Source organism: Pempheris klunzingeri, chromosome 4 (genome assembly GCF_042242105.1).
Source record: "Pempheris klunzingeri isolate RE-2024b chromosome 4, fPemKlu1.hap1, whole genome shotgun sequence".
In the NCBI taxonomy this organism is placed as follows: Eukaryota; Metazoa; Chordata; class Actinopteri; order Acropomatiformes; family Pempheridae; genus Pempheris; species Pempheris klunzingeri.
In genome coordinates, this window is record NC_092015.1 from 10,306,365 (window position 1) to 10,329,378 (window position 23,014).

General features: G+C 41.3%; 1 protein-coding gene across 1 annotated transcript in view; it reads left to right on the top strand.

Moving 5' to 3' along the window:
• The first annotated feature begins 690 nt into the window (after positions 1-690).
• Positions 691-23,014, top strand: part of plch1 (phospholipase C, eta 1) — a 55,523-nt gene continuing 33,199 nt past the window's right edge. Inside the window, exons 1-2 of the mRNA XM_070829126.1 lie at positions 691-877; positions 8,527-8,648. Coding sequence (XP_070685227.1) covers positions 8,570-8,648 — 79 coding nt within the window. The 5' untranslated portion in view covers positions 691-877; positions 8,527-8,569. The remainder of the gene's footprint in view (positions 878-8,526; positions 8,649-23,014) is intronic.

The window sequence follows — 23,014 nt, forward strand, 5'->3', positions numbered from 1 at the left end:
TGGTGATTGGTGGGCTGGTTTAAATTGTAAGGTGCATTTCAGGCTGATGGCTGTTGCTGCCAGGACTTTGAACTGTCACTGAGGGAAGGAGTGGGAGGGAAACCACGGCTGAGACAGGCAACGTGGGGGAAGGCAGAGTACGCTCTCTGATGCTGGACAGATTAGAGGATCGCTGCTCCTAACTGATGTGATTGAAGTTTCATATGGGCATCAATGTACTGCTTGGTCACTTGGTCATAGATTATAGTGAACATTATTTTGTCCAAACTCATTTTAAAGTAGCAATCAGCAATCAGAAGTTTGTTCAAACTTTAGGGGAGGATTTAGGATCACTTTTGGCTACTAGAATTAGAATAATTGCAAAGTCAAATATAGTAATATTAGCATTTCATCTAATTAAAATGAAGTAAAATAAGGTATTGTCACACTGGTAAAAAGACAAATAAGGATATCAGTATATTTAGTGTTGTTACATTTTGATTCGCAAGAATTTGATTAGTGTGTTTTCTCTTTTTTTGTTCCTAAATTTGAATGGCTGGACAGAGTGAAAGAGGAAACCAACTGTTTGGCTCTCTTGTCGCAAACCACTCCACTCCGAGATCCATTCCAGGTTTCTCTCAAATCCACTGGTCCCACACTGGTAGTAGTCATTCGAAAAGGCACCCTGCTTGATGTAGTGGTGGGTACTTGCCCACACTAGTCAAGTTCTTAGGTCGTTCTCTCTCCCTGAACCCACTCTGCCGGAACTATCGCTGACTTATACTACATTTGCGTGCTGTGCCATGGATGCTCGGAGCCTGAAGGACTGCTGTTCTGGTGAAAGTGGCAAGATCTTGTGAGGAAGCTGACTTCAAAACCTGAATCTGAAGTGACACAAGTAAGTAAGCCTGTGACACCTCATGTGATTCATGAAGGACTCACATTTTTTAAGAAACACAGCATGACATTATATTTTACAATCTGCATTTTACTAACTTAAAAACCTGTTTCACTGAACTTTTCTAACTCTGGCAAGCTTCACCCAGTTAGCTGTCACTTTAAATGTATTGTTGGTGGGAGACTGTATACAGTATCCAAGCAGATGTGCACCTGTTAAACCTGTGCGCCAGGACACTGGCTGAGTAAAACAGAAATTCAAGACATTTCCGTCCTTATCTTTATTGTACCACTGCAGCCACAGGCAGTCAAACATTTTTTTTTTAAGTCTTGGATCATTTTGACAACCACAATTTGCCTGATCTGATGTGATCACATATAATTTTGTCATGTACTTTTTTTTTTTCTTATTTGCTGCTAGAGTCAATAAGTCATCTGTGGGATTGGTGAAGCACTTTCCGCTGCATGCATTTCACATTTTGGTGCTCCTTCCCACTGTGCTTCAACAACAGAGATTTGCAGCAGGGCAGCATAACAAAGGCCTTTATTACCCTCAGCCGGTAGCCATCCTAGAGAGAAAGAAGGGGCACTCCCCCGTCCAAGAGCAAGAGTCCTTGGGGATTTTTTGATTTGATTTGAGTGGTTGTGTGCGGTTGGCTGGGTGTGAAAGACAAAGAGATTTAAAGAGACAGAGAGCTAGTGTGACACTCAGCGAAATGCACCCCAAGAGCACAAAGGTAACTCTCGTCTTTGCTCCTGCCTCGTAAACCTTGCAGAGTGCTGTCAACATCTCACACAAGGAGAGCCTTTGTCAGACAGAGTTGGTGAAGCTTATATGTAAATTGATACATGCATACAGGCCTCAGGTCCTAATTCAGCCACTTTTCATGTACAGTTTGGCCTTGTTAATTGAAAATGCTTCCAAATGAGGCAGACATTTGCTTTCACCTGCTGTCACAATAAACACAGACTGGCAAGCAACTGTAACACTGGGTAGCTATTCCATCACACACCCACATGTACTGTAGACGTTGTGTGTGTGTGTGTGTGTGTGTGTGTGTGTGTGTGAAGGAATGCTTCAGCCGTAAAGTGACTCCCTTGTTATTATGTGACATGAAGTATTGTGACCAGTGTATCAGCTTGCTGGTGTAGGGTTGTAGGAGTGGAAACATGACTCTTTGTGGGTGCTGTGATCCCTCATGAATAATTGAAGTTTCTTGGTGGAAATGAAGGCAGGAGGTTGAACACTCAGGGATTGAATGAACTTAACTGTGGTTGTGTGTATATGTAGGCCTACGTGTGTAAGGTTTACTGTGTAGGTGAAAGATAAAGGCAGAGAGTGACTTTCTGACTTCCAGTAGATTATTTTCAGCGGCGGAATAAGTGAAAGTGTCGATACCACACACTGTGGGGGAAAAAAACTACAACCCAAGTCCTAGATTTAAAACCTTACTTAAGTTAAATTATCTAAATTATCAGCGAAATGTATTGAAAGAATAAAAAGTAAAATTACTTATTATACACTGCAATGCTCCCTGTTAGTGCTTCACTATTAAGATGTTTACAGATTAATGTTACAGGTGCAGTTAATGTATGTGTTGCATTTTAAAGTTGTATTAATCGTAACTAAACACCATTAGGTAGTTCAATCTACAGTGATGCATCATGGCCTATAGGATCATCATACATCCTGTGAGAACCCCCTGTCCCTAAAAAGCCTGTTTTCAGCATAGTCATGCTGCATTTTACAGTCAGTCCAAGAGGGGGTTTAAATAGTTTATTTGGCTTAAGTAGTAGAAGAGTTTCCTCCACTTATAAAGGAGCTCTTAATCTTAAACTTTATCAGAAAATTAAAAATCCAAAATCACTACCTTTTGATATACATGGTTTTCACTGGACAGGAAGGGTCTAAAATCTGTAATCTGGAAAGTAACTAAAGCTGTCAGACACATTTAGAGGAATAAAACTACAGGATTTCCCTCTGAACTGTAATGGAGCAGTCGTATAAAGTTTTATAAAATGGAAGAACTCAAGTAAAGTACAAGTGCCTGTAATTTGTGCAGTACAAGTACAGTAACTGAGTAAATGTACTCAGTCAGAGGCCGATTATGCACTCGCTCATGTCCTCCTCCAAATACTGAAATGGGAAAACTGTCCATGTACTGGAGCCTCTTTATTTAAACTGATGTGTTATCATGAACTCAGAACTCGCTCCAGCAGCAGGAAAAGATGAGTTCTGTCTTCTCAGTGAGGACGTGGAGCAGACGGTTTGAGTCCAAAACCTGAGAGTAAAAGTAAAGGATAGGAACAGGAGGGAGAGATGGGGGGGGGGGGTGAGTTGTCTCTGCTTGAAATAGATCTGAGGGTTTGACTTGTGACCTTACCATCCCTCAATTCCCCGGTAGAGCAAGACGACCCCACCACACACACACACACACACACACACACACACACACACACACACACACACACATACACACACACACACACGTTCTACCACACATATGTGCACACAGCAGCACGCATGAAAGTTAAAATAAGATCGAGCTCTTACAGTTTCCACAACACGGGGTGTACTTGATATTCTGGCCCTGGAGACAGAATCTTCTCCTGAAATGGGTGATTTCTCACAAATGGTCAAAATCAATAGCATCTGTGGATTAAATGAATAATAAAAGGATGTACTTTGCTATAGAGTGAATATTTTGACACTTGATCATTTTCACTTCTCTTTGGTGCTTCATTTGCTCTCATGATATTTATCACAGCTTGAATTTTAGACAGTCCATCAGCGAGGGAACGCAGCACTTTGGCAGACGAAATTCCTCAGTTTGCACAGTTTTTGTTTTTATGACTCTGTGCTGTTATTGCAGTGTCTGTTGACAAGCTCAGATAGCCTCTCTGCCCCTCTGTAACACACCTCTGACCCCTCAGTAAACCTCACTGACTCCAGGCTCACTCTGTCTCCTTATCAGGTCAAAGGCTGGCCGAAACATCATTGGCAGGGCAACTTAGACGTTACAACTTCCTCCTTCTTTCCTCTCAGCCAGGCGAAAACATGTCACGGCTGTTTTGATGGGCTGACATGATTAGTTGATTAGTTGATCATCAGAATAATTTCAAAAGAACGGTTGTTGTATGGTTTTAAGAATTTTCCAAGCAAAACTGTAAAAACTTCTCTTGCTCCAGCTTCTTAAATGTGAGGATTTATTTGGTTGTAATAATTATAAAGTGAAGGTTTAGCTATTTGAAGATGTCACTGTAGATGTCAAATAGTGAAATAATTCACTATATTCAGACATTTCATTGGGCAACCGCTAAGTTGATTGATCAAGAAAATAATTTGAAAATGATTCAATAAAGAAAATAATGAGTCAAATCAGTCAGATGCAGCTCAAGAGTTTTGAACAGGATATTCTATGTAGATTATCTGGAACCTGATAATGTGACCTTTTAAGTCTAGAAAATAAAGTGGGCCATAAACAAATGATTACGTTTCATTAATTGTTAGCAGGAATGCAAACTTTAGTGATGCCTCACACACTAGAAATATTTCACATGCCCCCACTGTGAGTCTGAGCACTCCTAATCGCTAAAGCAAAGCATTTCCAAGTTTGTAACAATGTATTTCAAAAAGACAGCATTCTCCCATGAATTAATGGGCGTGAATTAAAATGCCTTTTACCCTTGTGTTGCCTTTTCAGGCTACTTTTCTACATCAATGAGTTAAGGAGCGCTCAGGTTGAACCGTGAAACCATCTGTCTAGCCATCAGCATACCAAGACTGTTTACACTCTCATCTGATAACTGCTTAACAAGCAATTACAGGCCACTCAGTGTAGGACAGCAAGGTGATTTACAGGCCGTCTGGATACTCATCCATCCCAACTGACTTGTAGTTACGGGAGATAAAATCTACAGGGAGCAACATGTAAGAATGTGCTTGTGCTTCACAGAAAGCCATAAGCCAGTCACACGTTTTCTTTTTAAATTGCAAACATGTTCGATAATCTCTCACCATTTATGGCAGCTGGTCACATGAAATAGACCAACCATTGTGTATCTCATTAATCATGTCTTTATAGAGTGCTCTTTGGCATATGTCAATATGGGGTGACAGATGCTGCTCTCTTTGGGTCTGTGTGTCATGAGAGGGCCATTGTGTTCGTATGAGGGATGTTTCATGCCATGTCACACGTGCCATGCAAACTAACCAGCTCCTTAAAAGAGATTATTGCCATTGTTTATAGTTTTGGCAACAATTTCCATCTGCTGTGATAACATTACGTTGACTAAGTTAGTTGGTGAGATCATATGACTACAGTGATCACCTCAATGATCACTACAGTGTAATCTGATGGGGCATAAAAGCCAAACAGTTAAGCAGATTAGCAGATAATAATAGATAAATTAGACCAGGAGCTTAAATTAGAATTGAAGTCAGATATAAAAGTGTTCGACTTGATTTTACTTGATTTCGTAGGGATGTTCCCGCAATCTATTTAATAAATACAATTATTTGAATTTGAGTTTTGGCATGATGCTTTAGGTGTTAACATGAATAGTTGTGCACATCTACCAATGTTTACAAGACAGCTGTGTCTCTTTTGTTACTGCCATTTTTATTATCATCTTATTTTTACAGCAGTGCCAAAGACCTGCTCTCAAAGTACTTCATGGACTTCCACACCTTGTATAGAACGGACCTGCGCTGCTATCCTGTCAGGAATGCACGACAGACTGAAATGCTGCATCCACATGCTTCAGATTGTATTACTCCCGTTTGATTTAAATATCTACTACAACAAAACCTTTAACTCGGGGGCATCCTCGACCTACTTCCTGTTAGGGCCTGGGATATATTGTATCATCAGGCAGTCTGGCAGTGAAACATTTATTTTTAGGCTACTTTCTCTCCCAGTAGCCTGATAGACAGGAAAGAACAGAGTGTATTCCCCTGGGGTTTGGCCCTCCTATAGATGAGAAGCCTACTAGTGTTACAGTCAGAAGGCGAGGAAGCAGACTCGTTTTACTAACTCACATGACATGCACTGACACACTCTTGGTTCGTGCCGGTTCAGTTTATATATTTGTTGTTATCAACCTGTTGTTATTTTTAAAGGAACAGTTTTTGGCTGTCTGTATGGTGAATATGAAGCTACAGCCAGCAGCCTTGGCCAGGTCAGCTTAGCTTAGTATAAAGACTAGAAACAAGGGGAAACAGCTAGCGTGACTCTGTCCTAGGCTAACAAAATCCACCTAAAAGCACCTCTAAAGCTAAACACATTATGTTTTGTTTGTTTAATCCATACAAAAAAACTGCCTCTACTGGTTGTCTGGCAACTAAGACTCGAGATAGTCACTGCTTCCAGCTAGAAAATAGTCCCTCACATGATCCTTCCTTAAATCCACAATGTATCATTTTTACATTTCACTTAAAGGAGAATTATCATGTTAATTGTTGAACTTTTGAGTGAACAATCTTATATAACTTTTAGCAAAAAAGCGAATAAGTGCATTTTCCAAAATGTTGAATTATTCCTTTAGTTTGGTATTAGGCTAATCATAACTAATGACATACGGAATTGTAATATGGACAAAATGACGAATTCAGATGCACCAGCATTAGAGACACTGTATGATCTATGTTTTCTGTGTAACTGTGTAACACTCACTTGTAAAGCCAGTGAAGCTCACTCACTTGCACATTGCGGTAACCTCCTCTCGTCATGTGACTTCAGTGTTTAGGGACTCATATAATCTAGCTGTATCACGACCTGACATGCCATTAAAGCTGCTCAAACATCGCCTGTAGTCATCTACCTCTGCTCGGCTCCCATCTCTAATTTGGACTCTGTTATGAAAACAAACAGTAATTTAGAAACATTATTCTATAATTAAGCAGTAAGCCACAAGGGGCTGTGCTCAACAGTCGGTTCAGAGCAGCAAAGAGGCACAAGGTGAAGTTTAATGACTTTGAAGAAAAGATGACTTGTTGAGTGTGTAACATGAACACTGCACAAATGTTTTCAAACCTTCCATACAGCAAATATTTTATTGTTAAGCAGAAATTATGAAGTCAAAAAGCTGCGTCTGGCTCTCTACCAAAGCATCAGAGAGCACTGATTCAAGTCTTAAAGGTCTTTTCTACTTTTCTTTGTTGCTGTTTTTCCTTTAAGCACTTTCAGCATTATATTTCTCTCAAGGTCTATGATTTGTTTTTTTTAAATTCATTTTAGTTTTTTCAGGGTGCTTCTTCCTCTTTTCTTCATTTTATTTCTAAACTTCCTGCACCAGCACTAACTTTGAGTTTCCAGAGTACAGCTTAATATTTAATCAATAATAATAAAATATTACTGATGATTAAAAAAGTTATTCTTACATTATTCAAAGGAACAGATATTAAACATTGCCTGTCTAATTTAGAACTATAGTAAGAGAGCGGAGATGGTTGGCTGAACTCTGCACTGTGGGTCGTTCCCCATATGGACAGCTACAGGCGTTACAGGCTTCTGTGTTTTAAAGTGCGGCGGTGGCAGGGTCACCGGAAAGTACTTTCACCTCATAGATTCTTGACCCATGAGCTCTATGTGCTCAACCAGACAGTCACCTCTCCTCAGGTCAGCCGGCACCAGGCGTCTATAACTGTCCGAGAGGCTCCGAGCCTTTCCAGATCTACACATCTCCTGTGTGTGTGTGTGTGTGTGTGTGTGTGTGTGTGTAGCAGTAAATCACAGAAAGACAGATGAGCAACAGGTGGGGAAACCCTAAGAAGTGAAGCTGGCCGTAGGAGAGGCAGGAATGAGAAGTGATCAGGAGGAAGTGGTGGAAAATTGAGGAATCCGAGAATAATGGTGGGGAGTAACGGAAAGAAGATGAATGAGAACACATGGAGGGAGATGAAGAAATTCAAAGGGGACTAAAAGGTGGAGAGAGCTGGCTTGAGGGATGGGACCTTGCAGGATGACAGTGTAGTAAAGAGGATCAGAGAGGGTTTTTACGTTGGAGATGTAGAGACAGAAAGGAAGCAATGATTCAAAGATAAATGCAGGTGAATTTCTGCATTAGTATAATTTAGCTACAAGTGAGGTTTAACAGCAGTAGAGGGTTTTTTTTTTGTCATTCCACCCAGACCTTTCTTTGTGTAACTCTGTCAATGTGTCTTCCTACATACAGATGATTTAAAAAAATTCTGTAATTGTAATGGTTAATTGGTGCTAAAATATTAAATTAACTTCTAATTGCCTTCATTTTGACACCACATTTGGTTCAGCTCCAGTAATTAAAGGTTCATTCTGCAAAGATTGTCAGGCATAGCTTTTCCATTAATAACACATTTAACATCCACCTTTCAAAAGCTGCGAGAATCCACAAAATCCCTGCAAAATCTCAAAACCTTTTCCTGTTCATCCTCATCGTAACTCTGTCTCCCCGTCCAGAAAGCTCCCAGTTTGTTTTCCTTCCCTTTTAACATGATGTATCGTTCATCCCATTAACCCGTTTTCTTCTTTCAAACTCTTGCGCTGTTTGCCTTGAGATTCGTGAGTTGGCTCATAAATCATTTACATTTAATTAAAAAGTACCCTTTAGATTCATTCAATCACTGCAAAATGTTTGGACATCACAGTTCATGTCTTTTCTCCTTCATAGGTCATCCAGTCGTTCTCCCTCCTGCATCCTTTCTCTGCTCACCATGAGCTCCTGGTTGGTGAACAGGAAAGGAGAGCCGCAGTACCGCCGGCACTTCCTGACAGACAACAGTGTCTTTCACGGTAAATGTTGCACACACACACACACACACGCACGTGAATTATATAATTCACAGATTGTTCTTTCTGGTAACTGTATGTCATGGGAATGAACAGTAGAGGGAGACTCACCTCCACTGTTGCCTCAAGTACTCAGGCGTTTAATTGCCAACAGCACTGCCAAGATTTAATGGGCAGAAATATGCGTCACCAGAAACTGAATTTGAATCAATTATATTTGAATTAGAATTTCTAATCTTGAATATTTGCATTGCAAAATCTGAATTTGAATCACGTTTTGAATTTGCATTGTTTAACTTGAAGGATTGAATCTAGAAACTGAAACTTGATCCTGAATCCCGATTAATTGAATGAATTAGTTTGGAGTTCCAATAAACCTTAAACTGAATGTAATATTATGAAGCTGAATTCGGCTGATCTGAAACTGTATTTGGTCCTCGCTGAAAATTCTTGTATTGCTACACGATTGTCTTCGTGGGTGATATGCAAAGCTGTTTATGCCAGTATAGTATATATGATTCAATAAACCAGAGCAAATAGTGCACTTTGTTCCTTTTCATTCAGACAAGTAATGGCATCACTTTGATCATGATTTATGAGTTTCGAGGAGGTGAGGCTGCAGACCGACACATCAGCCAGACAAATCGATGACAAATCTCTGATCTTGTTCTGCCTCTGTGGCTGTCACACCTACAGCAGACAAACCATTTAAAGCCTCATCTTCACTTACCACAGCCAGCGTCCATGACCGCCCGTGCAGACTGTGTGCTTACACTATGGCTACACACTGTACGAGTGTGTTTTCTTTTTGTCTGTGAACTGTAGCAGGAATGAGGCATGACTTTGTGGATGATGGATTGACGTGATTGATGCAGAGTACACACAAGTGCCTGTTTCACTTTCTGTCATGCTTGCAAACAAAGATTTTGTCACTTATAAGCATTTCACCCATTTTCTCCCTTTCTTCTAGCCACAATGGCCTCTTCCACAAAGTTTGGTTAAATAATGGCTCAGTGGTGCTTTATAATGGTTAATAGCCAACTGAGCATGAAATCAGAAATCAGAAATAAAGTCCGATAAAAGCGAGCTTGCACCACTCTTCCAAACCCTCCAATCCATTTAATAGAAGATAACATATTCTGATACGAATGCAGTAGCCTTCAGTGTTCATGTTCAAGCTGCCATTAAGTTTTTCAGAGGGACACGGGGGAGAAAAACAGAACCAACCAGCTGTTGCATCCTCACCAAACTTCAGATCCTGTTAATGTCTGTCTGCATTCGTTCCTTCAAGTCCCTGACAGTTTGTCCTTCCCTGTCACTGCCATATGCCTCTCTTCTCCTCTTCCAGTCCCTTTTATTTTCCGCATGATTTTGCTTCACTCCACCTCTTTCCCTTCCTCCCAGTTTCTTGCCGTTGTTTTGTGAATGGACAGAGTGGCTGATGTTTTTTGTTTGGTCACAGTACATAAATCTGAGAGAAGGGCGTTTGTCTGTCTGTGATCAGATGCAGGTGTGGAAGAAGAGAAGTTTACTCTTAAATCAAAATGAGCTGTCACTGGGAAGTACTTGCTAATACACAGCATGCACATGGAAAACACACACACGTGCAGAATTGAACTGAGGGTGACACTGGTGTTCAGACACCTCTTTTTGTTCTTCCAGACAGCACTAATCGATTTGGTAACCTCTGCCTCTGGCTCAGTATTTGAACACAACTGTGTGTGTGTGTGTGTGTGTGTGTGTGTGTGTGTGTGTGTATGTGCTCGGTCCCTCAATAATCGTCTCTTGCAATCCTAAATTAAATGGCTTTAATGTGGACCAGTGAACATGACTAATCTGGAGGCCCCAGACTGACCAAACTTTCATTAGGGAATTGATTCAACTTGGATACCCTCGGGACTGGACACACACACACACACACACACACACACACACACACACACACACACACACACACACACACACACAGAACTTGCGCTCTCTCTCTGTCTCTCTTTCGGGACTTGGATCCTCGGTATGCGCACTGCGGACCCCTCATGAAGCCCGTTTCCTGCTGTGCCTCCGATGATGCATCGATACCCAAATTAACAGAAAGCAGACACACACAGAGCGTAAAGTGGGTCATAGCACCATCCCTGCGCAATGGGGAAGTTTTTCCCCCCCAAGGATTTACACCGAGGGATAGCTGACCAAAAAACAACTCAACACACGCAGGGGTGACACGAGTTCAGCGTGGTGGGGAATTCAAACTGTCGCCAAAACAGCTCAGCCAGGCTGTCGGGCAAAGCTGATGAAATGTCCAAATGGCCAAACTCGGCTGAGCCGTTGCTGTGTGTGTGCGCTATCAGTCACACCCGCTCATTCCTCACCAGTCTTAAGCTCTTGCTTATTAACCACCACTCTCCATCCCCATCGAGCGTGTGAAAAATCGGCTTATCGTTTTGCCTCAGTGTTGCGCTTGGTGAGAGGAGAGGACGTGCGCGCAGGGACTGTGGATGTGAGGGGTCTGATGGTTTGTGAATCCACTCTGCAGATCGCACAGGGAGGCAGGATCGGAGGAGCAGTTTGATCCTGGGCTCGTTTTTCTTTTCTGGGGTGGGGGTGTGGTGGCAAAAAAAAAAAGAAGTGACACTTCATCATCATGGCACGTTTCATGTGAACGTCCGTGCAGCATGGAGAAATCTACTAGTCCGGCGTGTTTTTCAAATCGCTACAACTAGGAGATAAACATGATGTCCAAAACGCATGGAGGGACCTCGTAAGAGACACAACTCCAGTCCTAAATGGCAGAACTTGAAGTTTGCAGAAATCTCAGTTTGGAAAAGGGTAAGTGATCATTTTCAATCTTTCTGTCGTTTGATTATTTCATCTTTCAATCCCATGTGGAAAAGGAATACTCACGCATTCCTTTGGATGCCTATTATTATTATTGCAAGCAGGATGAAGCCCATGCGTAATTTCTCCATTGCCCATGTTGTTGTGGGAAAAATTCCTTAACCCAACTACCAACACTTGAGAAATGAATCTTAATTGAGGCTTGTCAATTTGCACGACAAATTCATTGTGCAATAATTAATGTTTATCACAAGTGTCAGAAATAATTAGGCCTGCACGATATCACTATTCTCATTATTCTTGTGTGATTTTACAAACTGATGTCAGATTTGTCAGTTTATTTGAGAGGTCTTGATGAAGAGCAGCAACGTTGAAACTGTCCCTGGTGCTGAAAATGCCTCTTTGTTCTTGTCACTAGAGGGCAGAAAAGCCTCTTAGTTTGTCCATTTGACAAGACTTGCTGTGCCCTCAGTCCATATAGCACATAGGTGAAGATGTTCCTCATCCTTTACGGTCCTGCATCCTCTGCACTGCTCGCAGAAACCCAACCATGAGCTGTTTATAGGTTCTGTCTCTGTATTGCTTTGGTGAGCAATAACTGACTGATAGACCACATAGCACTACTACATGCCATGGCTCAGTAACAGAGCTGGATTGGACTGTAGTTGGCATCAGCAGAAACAGGAGCCTCTTGAAAACCGAGACAGGGCATGTTAGCACCACACATTGTGACAGAGCTTTGGGTCGAGCTTTGATGGCAGATTTGAAGCCCCAGCAGTCCCAGGGCTGTTGGAGCAGCCCTTTTACTCTCTCCCGCTCGCTGTCAAAAATATGGCGCATCCTTGGCACTTGGAGAGCAGGATGTGTCAAGCTGTCAGTCTTCACCCCTGCAACGCCTGCTTTTCTTTATCTATGTGAGCGTTGGGGTGTGAGAGGGAGGCCCCTGCTTTCTTCAATGGACAAGAGGGCTACCTCTATTCATTTTGGCAACACTTGTGAGGAAGAGTTGCACGGCACTACGAGTTCTTGCTGAGAGAGAGAATAATGGAGGGTGGAAGATTTGGAGGAGCATGCATGGCTGCTAATCTCCTCCACATGGAGGAAATGGCTTTTCCATGCAAAATGTGTTTTTCCTCATGTGTCTTTCCTGTACCAATGATGATGAATCCCAGCATGCCCCCCCTCTTTCTCTCTGCCTCGTCTTTTCTGTCACTCCGGGGCAGAAAAACAGACACCAGGGGTGGGAACATGCTCTCATCCTTTCAGCTGTTCTCCTCCTTTTTTATACAATTTCTTTGTATTTTCAATCATCTCTCCTCACTTACTCAACACTCACTGGCACTCACTTTCGAGTACTGAAAGCGATGGCAATCGAATGTAGTTGGCAATTTAGATTAAAATCAAACGGCAAATTTAGGCAAATTGCAAGCAAGTCCTCTCCTCTCCTCATGGCAGGGTATCATCAAACCATAATACTCTCTTGGTATTGACTGAGACGTGTCCGTAACACAGAGTATTCAAAACTGTCAACTGCCAAAAGCTGGTATTGACTATCTGATCAGGTAGTTCCTGATGTAAATGAAGTCTATTCTTATGTAAGTAAGGTAACAAAATAAATATGGTTTTGATATTCCTCTCCTCTCTTTTTGCCTGTTTTTTCCCAGTTCTGCAAAAATCGTATGGCGTTCAGAACTGTTCATCAGCGAGCTTTACATTTTTTATATACAGGGAGCACCTCATTTGCATTTACATAGGATTTCTTTGATGATTAGCTATTTTATCTGCCTGTATGTTGACATGGCTGCTCAGCACATCGCATTTGTTCTTGCATCAAGCATATAGGATGTGGGTGTGAAGCATAAGCTTCTAAAACCTCCAGGGATTCTTAAGGCTATCAGCGGTTAGAAGCTGCAGCTGGGCAGAGTGCTCTATTTGTGTACCTGTGTCTGTGAATGAGAAATGGACAGCAAATTATCCACAACTACTGGCTATTATTTCATTTTCCTCCATCCTCTCAGCAGTTAATGAGCTACCCAGAAGCTTGGTCCACTTAGTTACATAGGCGACACTTTTAGGATCCTCCTGTGTCCCAAAATGCAGCACCAGGAAGGCGGTTACATTTCATTTGAAGCAGTAGAGATCAGACAGTTTGCATGGCAGTCTGCTGCCAGAGATACTGTATCTCAATTTACTCACTGTCATCCAGCCTGGCTTTGGGGGGAAGAAAGAAGAAGCCTGCACATTGCAGGAACATTCAACATCAATATATACTGAACACACACACACACACACACACACACACACACACACACACACACACACACACACATGCACGAACATACATGCGCTCTCTCTCTCTTTCTCACACATGCACCCAGGCTTCACTTCCCTCCTTTGATGTCAGTGCTGTGAACTCCTCCAGTCAGGGAGCCCCCTGTAGAATCTTTGGTGAATGCATTATCATGCTGCAGTTGTCATGTGTTTATTTTTATTCCGGTGCCGCTCTACACTCTGTGCCCCAGGGGGACCTGGGAACCCATTTGTAGCTTTGGTGGCTTGAGCGCTCCCTTTAGCGCTCTTAATTAGAGGAAGGGAGCGACTGTGAGATAAGTGTGCGTTCTCCCTCTTTTTGCTCATCAATTCCTTGTGTTTCCTAACCTTTTATGTTGGTAATAAGAGGGCATGCCAATTTTGTTTCACTTCTTCCATACAGGTTTTGTGTAATTAGTTGGCTTTGAAACTTAATTGTATTTGAATTTGTCCCCGCAGGTGCCAATAGTTTAGACTCACCAGCATCATTCGAATGAGAAGCATTGAAGCTGTAATAGTGAGGAAATGCCAGTAATAAGCTGCCATTTTCATCGACATGAATTAATTGTTGTTACTGCTATTCAGTGGCATCCTTTTATTAGCGTCATGCTAAGATCATGTTAGCATGTTGATGTTTAGCAGGTATGATGTTTACTGTGTTCACTTTGTGGGTCTATTAGCACTAAACACAAACTACAGCGTAGCATAATGGGAATGTCAATAATTTTGCAGGTATTTGGTTGTAATTCAAACCAGCAGACAAAATGAAAATTTGATCAGATTTCACCACATTGAATAGTAAGGAAATGTTATTACAATTCATCCTCTGGGAGCCATGAATGTGTATAAATTTCCCAGCAATCTGCCCAAAGTAAGTAACGGCACTGGAAGAGAAGTCAGAGGATCATCAAAGATATTTCATTCTGGACCAAAGTAGTCCAAAGCAGACCAAACTGGTCCAGAATGGAATAAATACTCTTTAAAATTATATAATGGGCATAGTATGTCTTTATTAAATAGCAGTGACAGTAGAGAGATGACAGGAAATGAGGGAGAAAGAGCTGCAAAGAAAGTCTCCACTTAGATTCAAACCAGGAATGTTGTGGTTCATGGTCAGTGTCTTACATCTGTCATCAAATCCACACCGACTCCATCTTCTGCAAACAGCTGCCTGCGTGTGGACTTCTGTCAGCAGCTCCTGGGGAGCTGGACAGCGGCCAGCTAACCTGCCTCGACCAGGATGACTGACAGCTTTGCTGAACCAAAATAGTTTTCATGTCAGCTCCATGGGAAGAAATCAACAGTGTTTGTATGTAGCCTATTGATCCACTGATTTTATTTCCCTGCCCACACAGTGAGTACAGGGAATCGGCCTGTAAAGTTAGTATTTACAAGCTCACGGACAGACTGGTAGCCTTGATCAGTCAAAATAGATAACAAAACATGTGTGCAATAAGATATCTGAGTGATTTAAACAGCTGTCTGTGCACTGAATGCAACTCCAAGCATAAAAAACAGGGGGGGGTCTACATAAGACGCGCATCCCTTATGCATCTCACGGAATCAGAGACATGTGAGTGATGGACATCAAAAGCAACTCTAAAAACACTCTCTAAGTGGATTCCCCATTAACCCCTGAGCCACGAAGGTGTCCCCGCTCACATTCTCCAGAAAAGTGACCTGCTGTGGTTGTGTGAATCATTGTTGTTGTCTCTCATGAGCAAAAGCAGAAGAAGAGTCATGCTGTTTACTGTGAAACCTTTCCAGGCAGAGGGTGGGTGGTTAGATGTACATTCCCTTTTCCCACCCACTGTCAAAGTTAGTTTGTTCAAACCATCATCGCGACTTTTCCCTGAACAAGTAGTTTTAATTGGCTAAATTTAACCTAACATTAACCACAGAGGTACTGTATTTTATCTGTTTTTTTGTAAAGCAAATGATTAGCCAATGAATTTAATTGTGGCTGAGTATCTAACTCCGTTCCTTTCTGTGTGCAGTCTGCACATTATCCCTTTACTCTGTGTTTTCTTCCAGTGTCACACATCAGGGGGATTAGATACACAAGCTCTCCCACAGGTATGAATGTGAATATCTGTCTATTTGTGTTAGCTGCGACTGACAACTGATTCAGACTGTTTCCGTGTCCCGCACCTATAATGCATGCTGGGAAAGGCTCCAAATAGTATGAAACTGAATTGTATTCTCCTTTTTTTATGGTATTGTGTTGCTCCTGATGGGCTGATCCAGTACATTAAAATGTCAGTACACACAGTGGAGTGTGGGTGAAGAGGGCTTCACCTCAGGAGATCAAAGCCTGTGTAAAACAGAAGAGCATTTAGTACAGGACGGACAGATGTGCTGCTGGTGACTTTTCCTGTACACACACACACACACACACACACACACACACAGAGAGACAAACACATCCCACATGTCAACCCATTAGATCTTACAAGTAATACTTGATGCATTATCATGAATGTTATGTCATCGTTGTTATCCCTGTATTCCACTGGTTGACCCTAATAAATCCAGCTGAAATGCAGAGATACACATCTGCCGCACTCCCCTCCTCCCCTGCTCTTCATAATCACTCTATAAACTACAAAACAATACCGGAGCAGTTAAATGCTCAATTTAATTTTGTCCAACAGTGTCAGAGAGAGGTAGATGGGAAGAGCAGGTAGTGAGAGTGGAGAGCACATGACCAGGAGACAGGTGGAAATGTGTGTGTGTGTGTGTGTGAGAAGGGAAGATAGTCAGTTGAAGGTGCAGCACTAGATCAGACGACGGTACAGAGGAGGACCAGCAGCTGGAGTTTTGGGGGTGCTTGCTTATTTTTTGGAGTGTGTGAGTTTTTAGCTACAGGTGGAGCTGAATGGTTGGACTGAGCTGAGGAGGACTCCTACTGGCTCCCTTTTTTCTGCAGAGAAAATGGAAGAAATTTCTTATTCTCTTTTTGGTACCACTGCATTATCTGCTCATAAAGTACCATCCACCTTTATGTATGGTCCTGCTGAAAAATCGGCCGTGTTAACTGTAGCGACTCTCCTTGCACGAAACGTTTACCATATTGGTGGCATCGTGGCTGTTCCACAGAAATGCAGGGTTACACAATTTGGTAAGTTAAGTGTGTGTGTGTCTATGTGTCTACATGTGTATGTTTAGACAATATAACTCAGTGTGCCTCTCTGAACGAAACCAATTAAAATTAACAATTATCAGTGAGTCATTATTCCACTGCATTTTCCACCTCTGAACACTTAAAGTGACATATTCTACACCTTTCATTTACCATATCTTTGCTTTGAATCCATGCATTCCATTTTTGATTGCCCGCTACAGACTAAATGTGTGTGTGGACAAACATATTGAATATAGAATTTGCATTTTCTTGCAGGTGCTATTTATAGCACCAGAAAAGAGCAGGAGCACATGTTTATGTATCAGAATATCCCTGGGATGATCGAATCGCTCACTTTGCGCTACAATAACTTTGAACCTGCAGAAAGCTGGTCTTAACGAGCTGCTGCTCATTACACGCAAGAGACGATTTCTCTTGTGTATCGATTTCTGTGCGTTTTAGCAACAACAATGTGTAAATGTCATTCATTTTGTCCTGTGGACAGTCAGTCAAACAAAACTGAACCACGTCTCGATTAAACTCAGCACACACAACAAACCTTCAGGTCATGAGAGCAAGGAGGAGAAACAGAGCAGTAGGTGAAAAATGATGACACCACGCTTCCATTCGGTTTTCTTTTGGTTTGATTGCTGTGCTTGCTGTGTTTCATCAACAGTTGAACTGGCTTGGATAGTTTGGGTGGTACTGCCTTATGTCACATGAATAGTGCATGAAGGATCAGGCAGATGCTGTTGAATATGAATTTATGTAGTTAGGAATAAATTATGGTAAATCTATGTTCTGTGGTCCATTGCAGTCATCAACCTCAGACCAAATCTTAACAGGGATTTCCTGCAGACCCACGCGACAATTGCAATATTGGGCCTAAGTGGTAATAAAATCATAGAGATGAGGCTGCACGGATGGCTGAAAGGAATCTCACATCATGTTGAGATTAAAAATGACAGTTAAGATTGAAAACGATGAATGATGCTGCCGCTTGCTGTCCCGGCCTGATCTTTATTGTCTGGATCTAAGTGAGGACAGGCTTTGTTCATCAGGTTATCACAGAGACGTCTCACCTACCCCATTAAAATATATTTGAATTGCCTGGGCCTCTGTGGCAAGAAAAAGCTTTGATCTGCTCTCTCTGCTCTGTGCCGACAGAGATGATGAGTTTTTACATGTGCACGCACAGAAACACCAACACACACACAAGTGAATGCACACACACAGACGCTTTTTCACTCAAAAGAAATGGGAGTCAAAAAGTAGGAAAAAAAGATGTTTTACATGTTTTTTATTCTCTTCCTAAGCTGAAAACAACATTCTTTATACTCAACTGTCTTTTTGAATCCTTTTCTATGAGGTTGCAAGGAGAGAACTTAAAAAACATAGATACCGTAGCAATAGACAGCAAAAAAAGTGAAGATTGGCACCTGGTGATGACCTGCATATAAATGTCAGGTGGGGTTAGAAGAAAATCAATTGATAGAGATTGAAATCATGAGATGTCCAGCAAGATAAATGACGAAATTACAAGTTTAAACTGTAAATTTTAATGGTTTGAGCATTAATGTTTTAGGGAAAATGGGAGTAGAGACAGGAGTGAAGATGTGAAGGGTGCTGATCCTTTGATTCAGCCATCACTGGTCTTTTGAGAGCCACTCGCATTAGTCCTCATCTTTGATTACGAGGCAGCGCTGCTCTCCTAGCCAGATATTAACCCCACTACGTTTTCTACTTTGGTCTTCTGCTTCGCAATCTTCACCCTAACGAGGTTTGAGATTTGACTCTTCATGGTCCTTATCATGCTGATGGAGAGCAAAGTAACTGCAGAGCATCTGCAGAAATGTCAAGCAGTAACAGGGATAGATACATGATGAGAGAAAATATAAAAAACAGACGTAGAACCTATGATAGTGAGTATTTAGACTCTGAAGCTGTGTTTTGAAAGACGATGAAACCTGTACATGTCAGTCCTCTATTTCTGGAGAGCTGTCTCATGCTGGCTGTTGAGCTGGATGGAAAATACAGACTTATTTATTTCCTTTTAGCTTTTTGCTTTGTGGGGTGGAGATGTGTTGCTGGAAGCTTGTCTATAGTCTGAGTTTTTTGTGGCCTGAATCAGTGTGAGATTGAAGACCCTGAAGAACTTGCCTGTTCACTGGAGCAGGGACTGTGGATATCAGTAACCTCCGTTGACTTCCATCGTTAATGAAGGTGTGAATTTCAGAAGTGGCCATGTGAGATAAATAATGCAACACAGCCTATTTCCTTGTTTACGATTAATTCCTCAGCCTCTCCGTGCCCAGTAAATTTCCGCATCTCTGAAGAGTTCTCATGACACGATACAGCACTTGCTCATACATTACGAACAGATGTTAGTTAATTTTCTTTAGAAAGTCCCTGTTATTAATGCCACTGGTGGCCACTAAGTGATGTGCAGTCAGCACCCTGTTGCATGCACATGCTTGCACTCCATAATTGTGAGTTAGCATCCTGGACATGTGCCAATGAAATAACAAACACAAGTTTAAACGTGATTGACCGGTACATGTTTTATTTCCTTTGGCCCACTGGTTCTGTGATACTTACTAGGTTACTGTTTGCAAGGCAACCAGACACCAATTGATCGCTTTGTAACGTTAGCTTGCTAACCTTAGTTTAGCTTAGATTACATTTAGCTAATTGGCTACCTTTGCCTTGCATCATAACGGCAAGGAGCACACACAAGCATCACATCTTTTGGATTTACCTTAGAACAACTGCCCATAATTTTTTTTCAATTCAATTTATTTGTATAGCCCAATATCACAACAGAGTGTCTCATAGTGCTTTACAAAGTTCACTGAAAACATATTGGGTATGGAATTAATAAATACACAATGAGTTTTTGAGCTACGGTAAAGACCACAAATGCAGTTTGTGCTCATTTATACAGAACAGGCACAATGGACTGACTGCTATGCACAAATGAAGCTGCACTGTAGAACTCCCGTACTTTGACCATATGCTTAACTACTCTATGACAGAGTACGGTCACACGTTGGCAGTGATAAACACTTTTATAGCATTAGTTATTCATTTGGCACAGTCTGAATCTGTCTGTCTGTCGTCTTCCCGTCTGTTTTTGTCTTTTTGTCTTGTCTCACTGACACATTTAGCTGATACCATCGTAAATTACATTTTTGAAGTTTCCACAGACATGTTGGCATACACTTTGATGCTAGTTGTCCATTTTCTCTGTAACTAACTCACTGTAACTATGCTCACTGACACACAACAACTGCTGCATTAACCAAACTTCTATAATAATACATAATACCGTGGTAGATTTCACATTCCTACGAAGGCATCGAGACATTTCTTACCGCAATATCACAACATTGAATATGTTGTTACATCCCTACTAAATAGGCAACAAGTTTACTATTTCAACTTTAAAAGGTGATAATATGTCAGTGGTGTGTTTGCATTTTTTATTCAGCTCACTTGAGGTGGCAAAAAAAAACATTATACCATTAAACTGTTATACTAAGACATAGAGTTGCTGAAGTATGGTTCAGAGAAACAGCAAAGACTTGAGTTGTATTTAGTTACGGCTGCTCTGTTATATTTGACCGCGGTGGCTTTCTGTACCATTTGTCAAGTCAGATACTCACATCAGTAATCCCGTGTACTTATATATAGAAGCCATGATATGCTATAAAACGTGACCTTTACGAACCGTTAATCTTGGTTAAAACCTAATCTCACCAGATCTATCTGTCCCTCTAGAACAGACCTATTCCTTTTGCCAGTGACTTGCTGGAAACTGCAAGAAATAGCAGATAACTGCACTCAATTTATATGTATTTTCTCAACTCAAAAACAGACCATTAGTTTACCTTGGCAGAGTGCTGATCTGTCTCAGGATGCCCTGGTGGAAACTTCTCTTGGTAGAACAATAGTGAAGTCTGTTAGAGGAAAGACCCCATAGGAATTACAACCCAAGTTTACTGGCTGCTTGTTTCTCTTCCCACATGCTCCATTGTATTATCAGCAGATTGTGTGACCATTAGTGCACTCATGATTTGAAATGTAACTTGGGAGATAATACACAGGGCTTGGAGTTCATGTGCTTATGCTTGTGTTTGTGTATAATACTGTCCCTGAAGTGAGCATCTACAACTCCAAGAACTCATTGAATATTAAGAACCAAATTTGTGTCAAAGCTAATTCTTTCCTCAGGACAGAGAGCTTGTTAACAAGTACTCTGCCCAGCGTGTCCTCTGTTAAGTATGATTCAATGTGTGTTTTGGATCCATGAGAGTTTTGACTTAGGTTGTCTTTGAAGATAATTACCCATGTCCTCTCAGAATATGCATTTATATGTTTTATATGTACGTGTCTGTGTCTGTGTCTGTGGGACAAGCGTGTGTGTGTGTGTGTATTGGAGGATTACCAATGTCCTACAACTTTAGAACATTTTGTACTGTAGTTTTAAACCCTGAAGATTTTAAGACATTAAGTTCCACTGCTGGATTTTTCATGCTTCTTTTTATGGTTTTGTTTTTAAGCGGAAAATAACATCTGTAGTGAGATCTAGTGTAAATATATTCTTATACATACATACGTACATACATATGAGCCTGTCGTCTTGAATGTCATATTAGGAATTAAAGTTCAAAGAGGTGTGTAAAGCCTTGTAGTGCTCACCTCCCTTCTTTTTGGCAGTTAGGTTTGCACACATTGAGTTGCCGACAACAAAAACTCCCTCAGTTACAAGATGTGGTGTGGCCTGGTACGACAGATCAGTGCCCCATCCTAAATCTATTGTAATTGTCATATGTGTGTTTCTATGCATTTAAAGATCCCATACTCTGCTCAGTTTGAAGTTCATACTGGTATTTGCATTTCCTTTCAGAACTGGTTTACATGGTTTAATGTTTCATGAAAAAACAATGGAGGACAGCGAGGTGGATTCAGGAGGTTTTTAGTGGGCGGGGAAGGGCTGGAGGAGGTCAGGTCCCCTTGTGATATCATCAGGGTGTATTCACACACCTTTACTGACAGATGGGGTTGGAGAAAAAGTGAGAGTAGTCTTTTCTCAAAGTTTGAGGCTCTCTAGACACACTGGGGACACATATTTATGTTGAAAAGACATCAGGAAGTGCTTTTTGCATAATGTTTAATGTTGTGCTTGAAAGGACCACTGCACTTATTTTACATATTAAGATCAACATCTCACATCTCACTCGTGCCTTTATAGGATAGATAGAGAAACTGGGATTAACAAACTGGATGCAGGTATCATCTTTTAGTGAGGATTATTATTAAACAGCAAAGAATTTAAATGTGTGCATGTACCTGTAATGAGCTGCAAGATGCAGCCTCAGACAGTAAAAATTGTTCTGTACCTGTGTTCTGAATATTTCACAGTCAGGTTTGTAAAGCGTGAAGTCTTTTAATTAAATACTGACATTTCATCTCACGACCAGTAATAATGTGATAGTGTTTTTTGTTTTTAAGAGCTTAATTTTTCTGTTAAGACTACATCTGGTAAGTTATATGTGTATGTACCAATGCATGTAAACATGGACATAATGCATGCAAACATAAAACGTACTACATGCATACACATGCAATGTCAAACACATGCACACACGCACACACTCCACTAATGAAGATGGAAATCTCGCTGTCTCTCTGCTGTCCTCCATGTCTCTATCCCTGCTACCAGCTGTCGCAAAAAGTAAAAAGTTTGAAGTCGTGTTTTATCCTCTCTCGACACTGGACAATGCCAGACAATCAAACACAAAGTCCCCTCTCACCATTGTTTCAGTCCCTCTGTTCTCCTCTTCAGAACGCTCCACTGTTATTTTTCTTCTCCCCCAACTTGTTTATTTCAAGTGTCTTTTATGGAACCCTCGGCTGTGGATGACTGCCAGTTTTCTTATGATATGATACACACACACATACTGCATACAGTAGCGCAGCAGTGCACTGCAAGAGCAGAAGGCGAAAGCTCAATGTGAAAGTGTTAAGCACCGGTTTGCATTTGGCATGGGGGTGTGTCCACACGTTGAAGCTGACGGGGCAGAGATGGTTATAAACA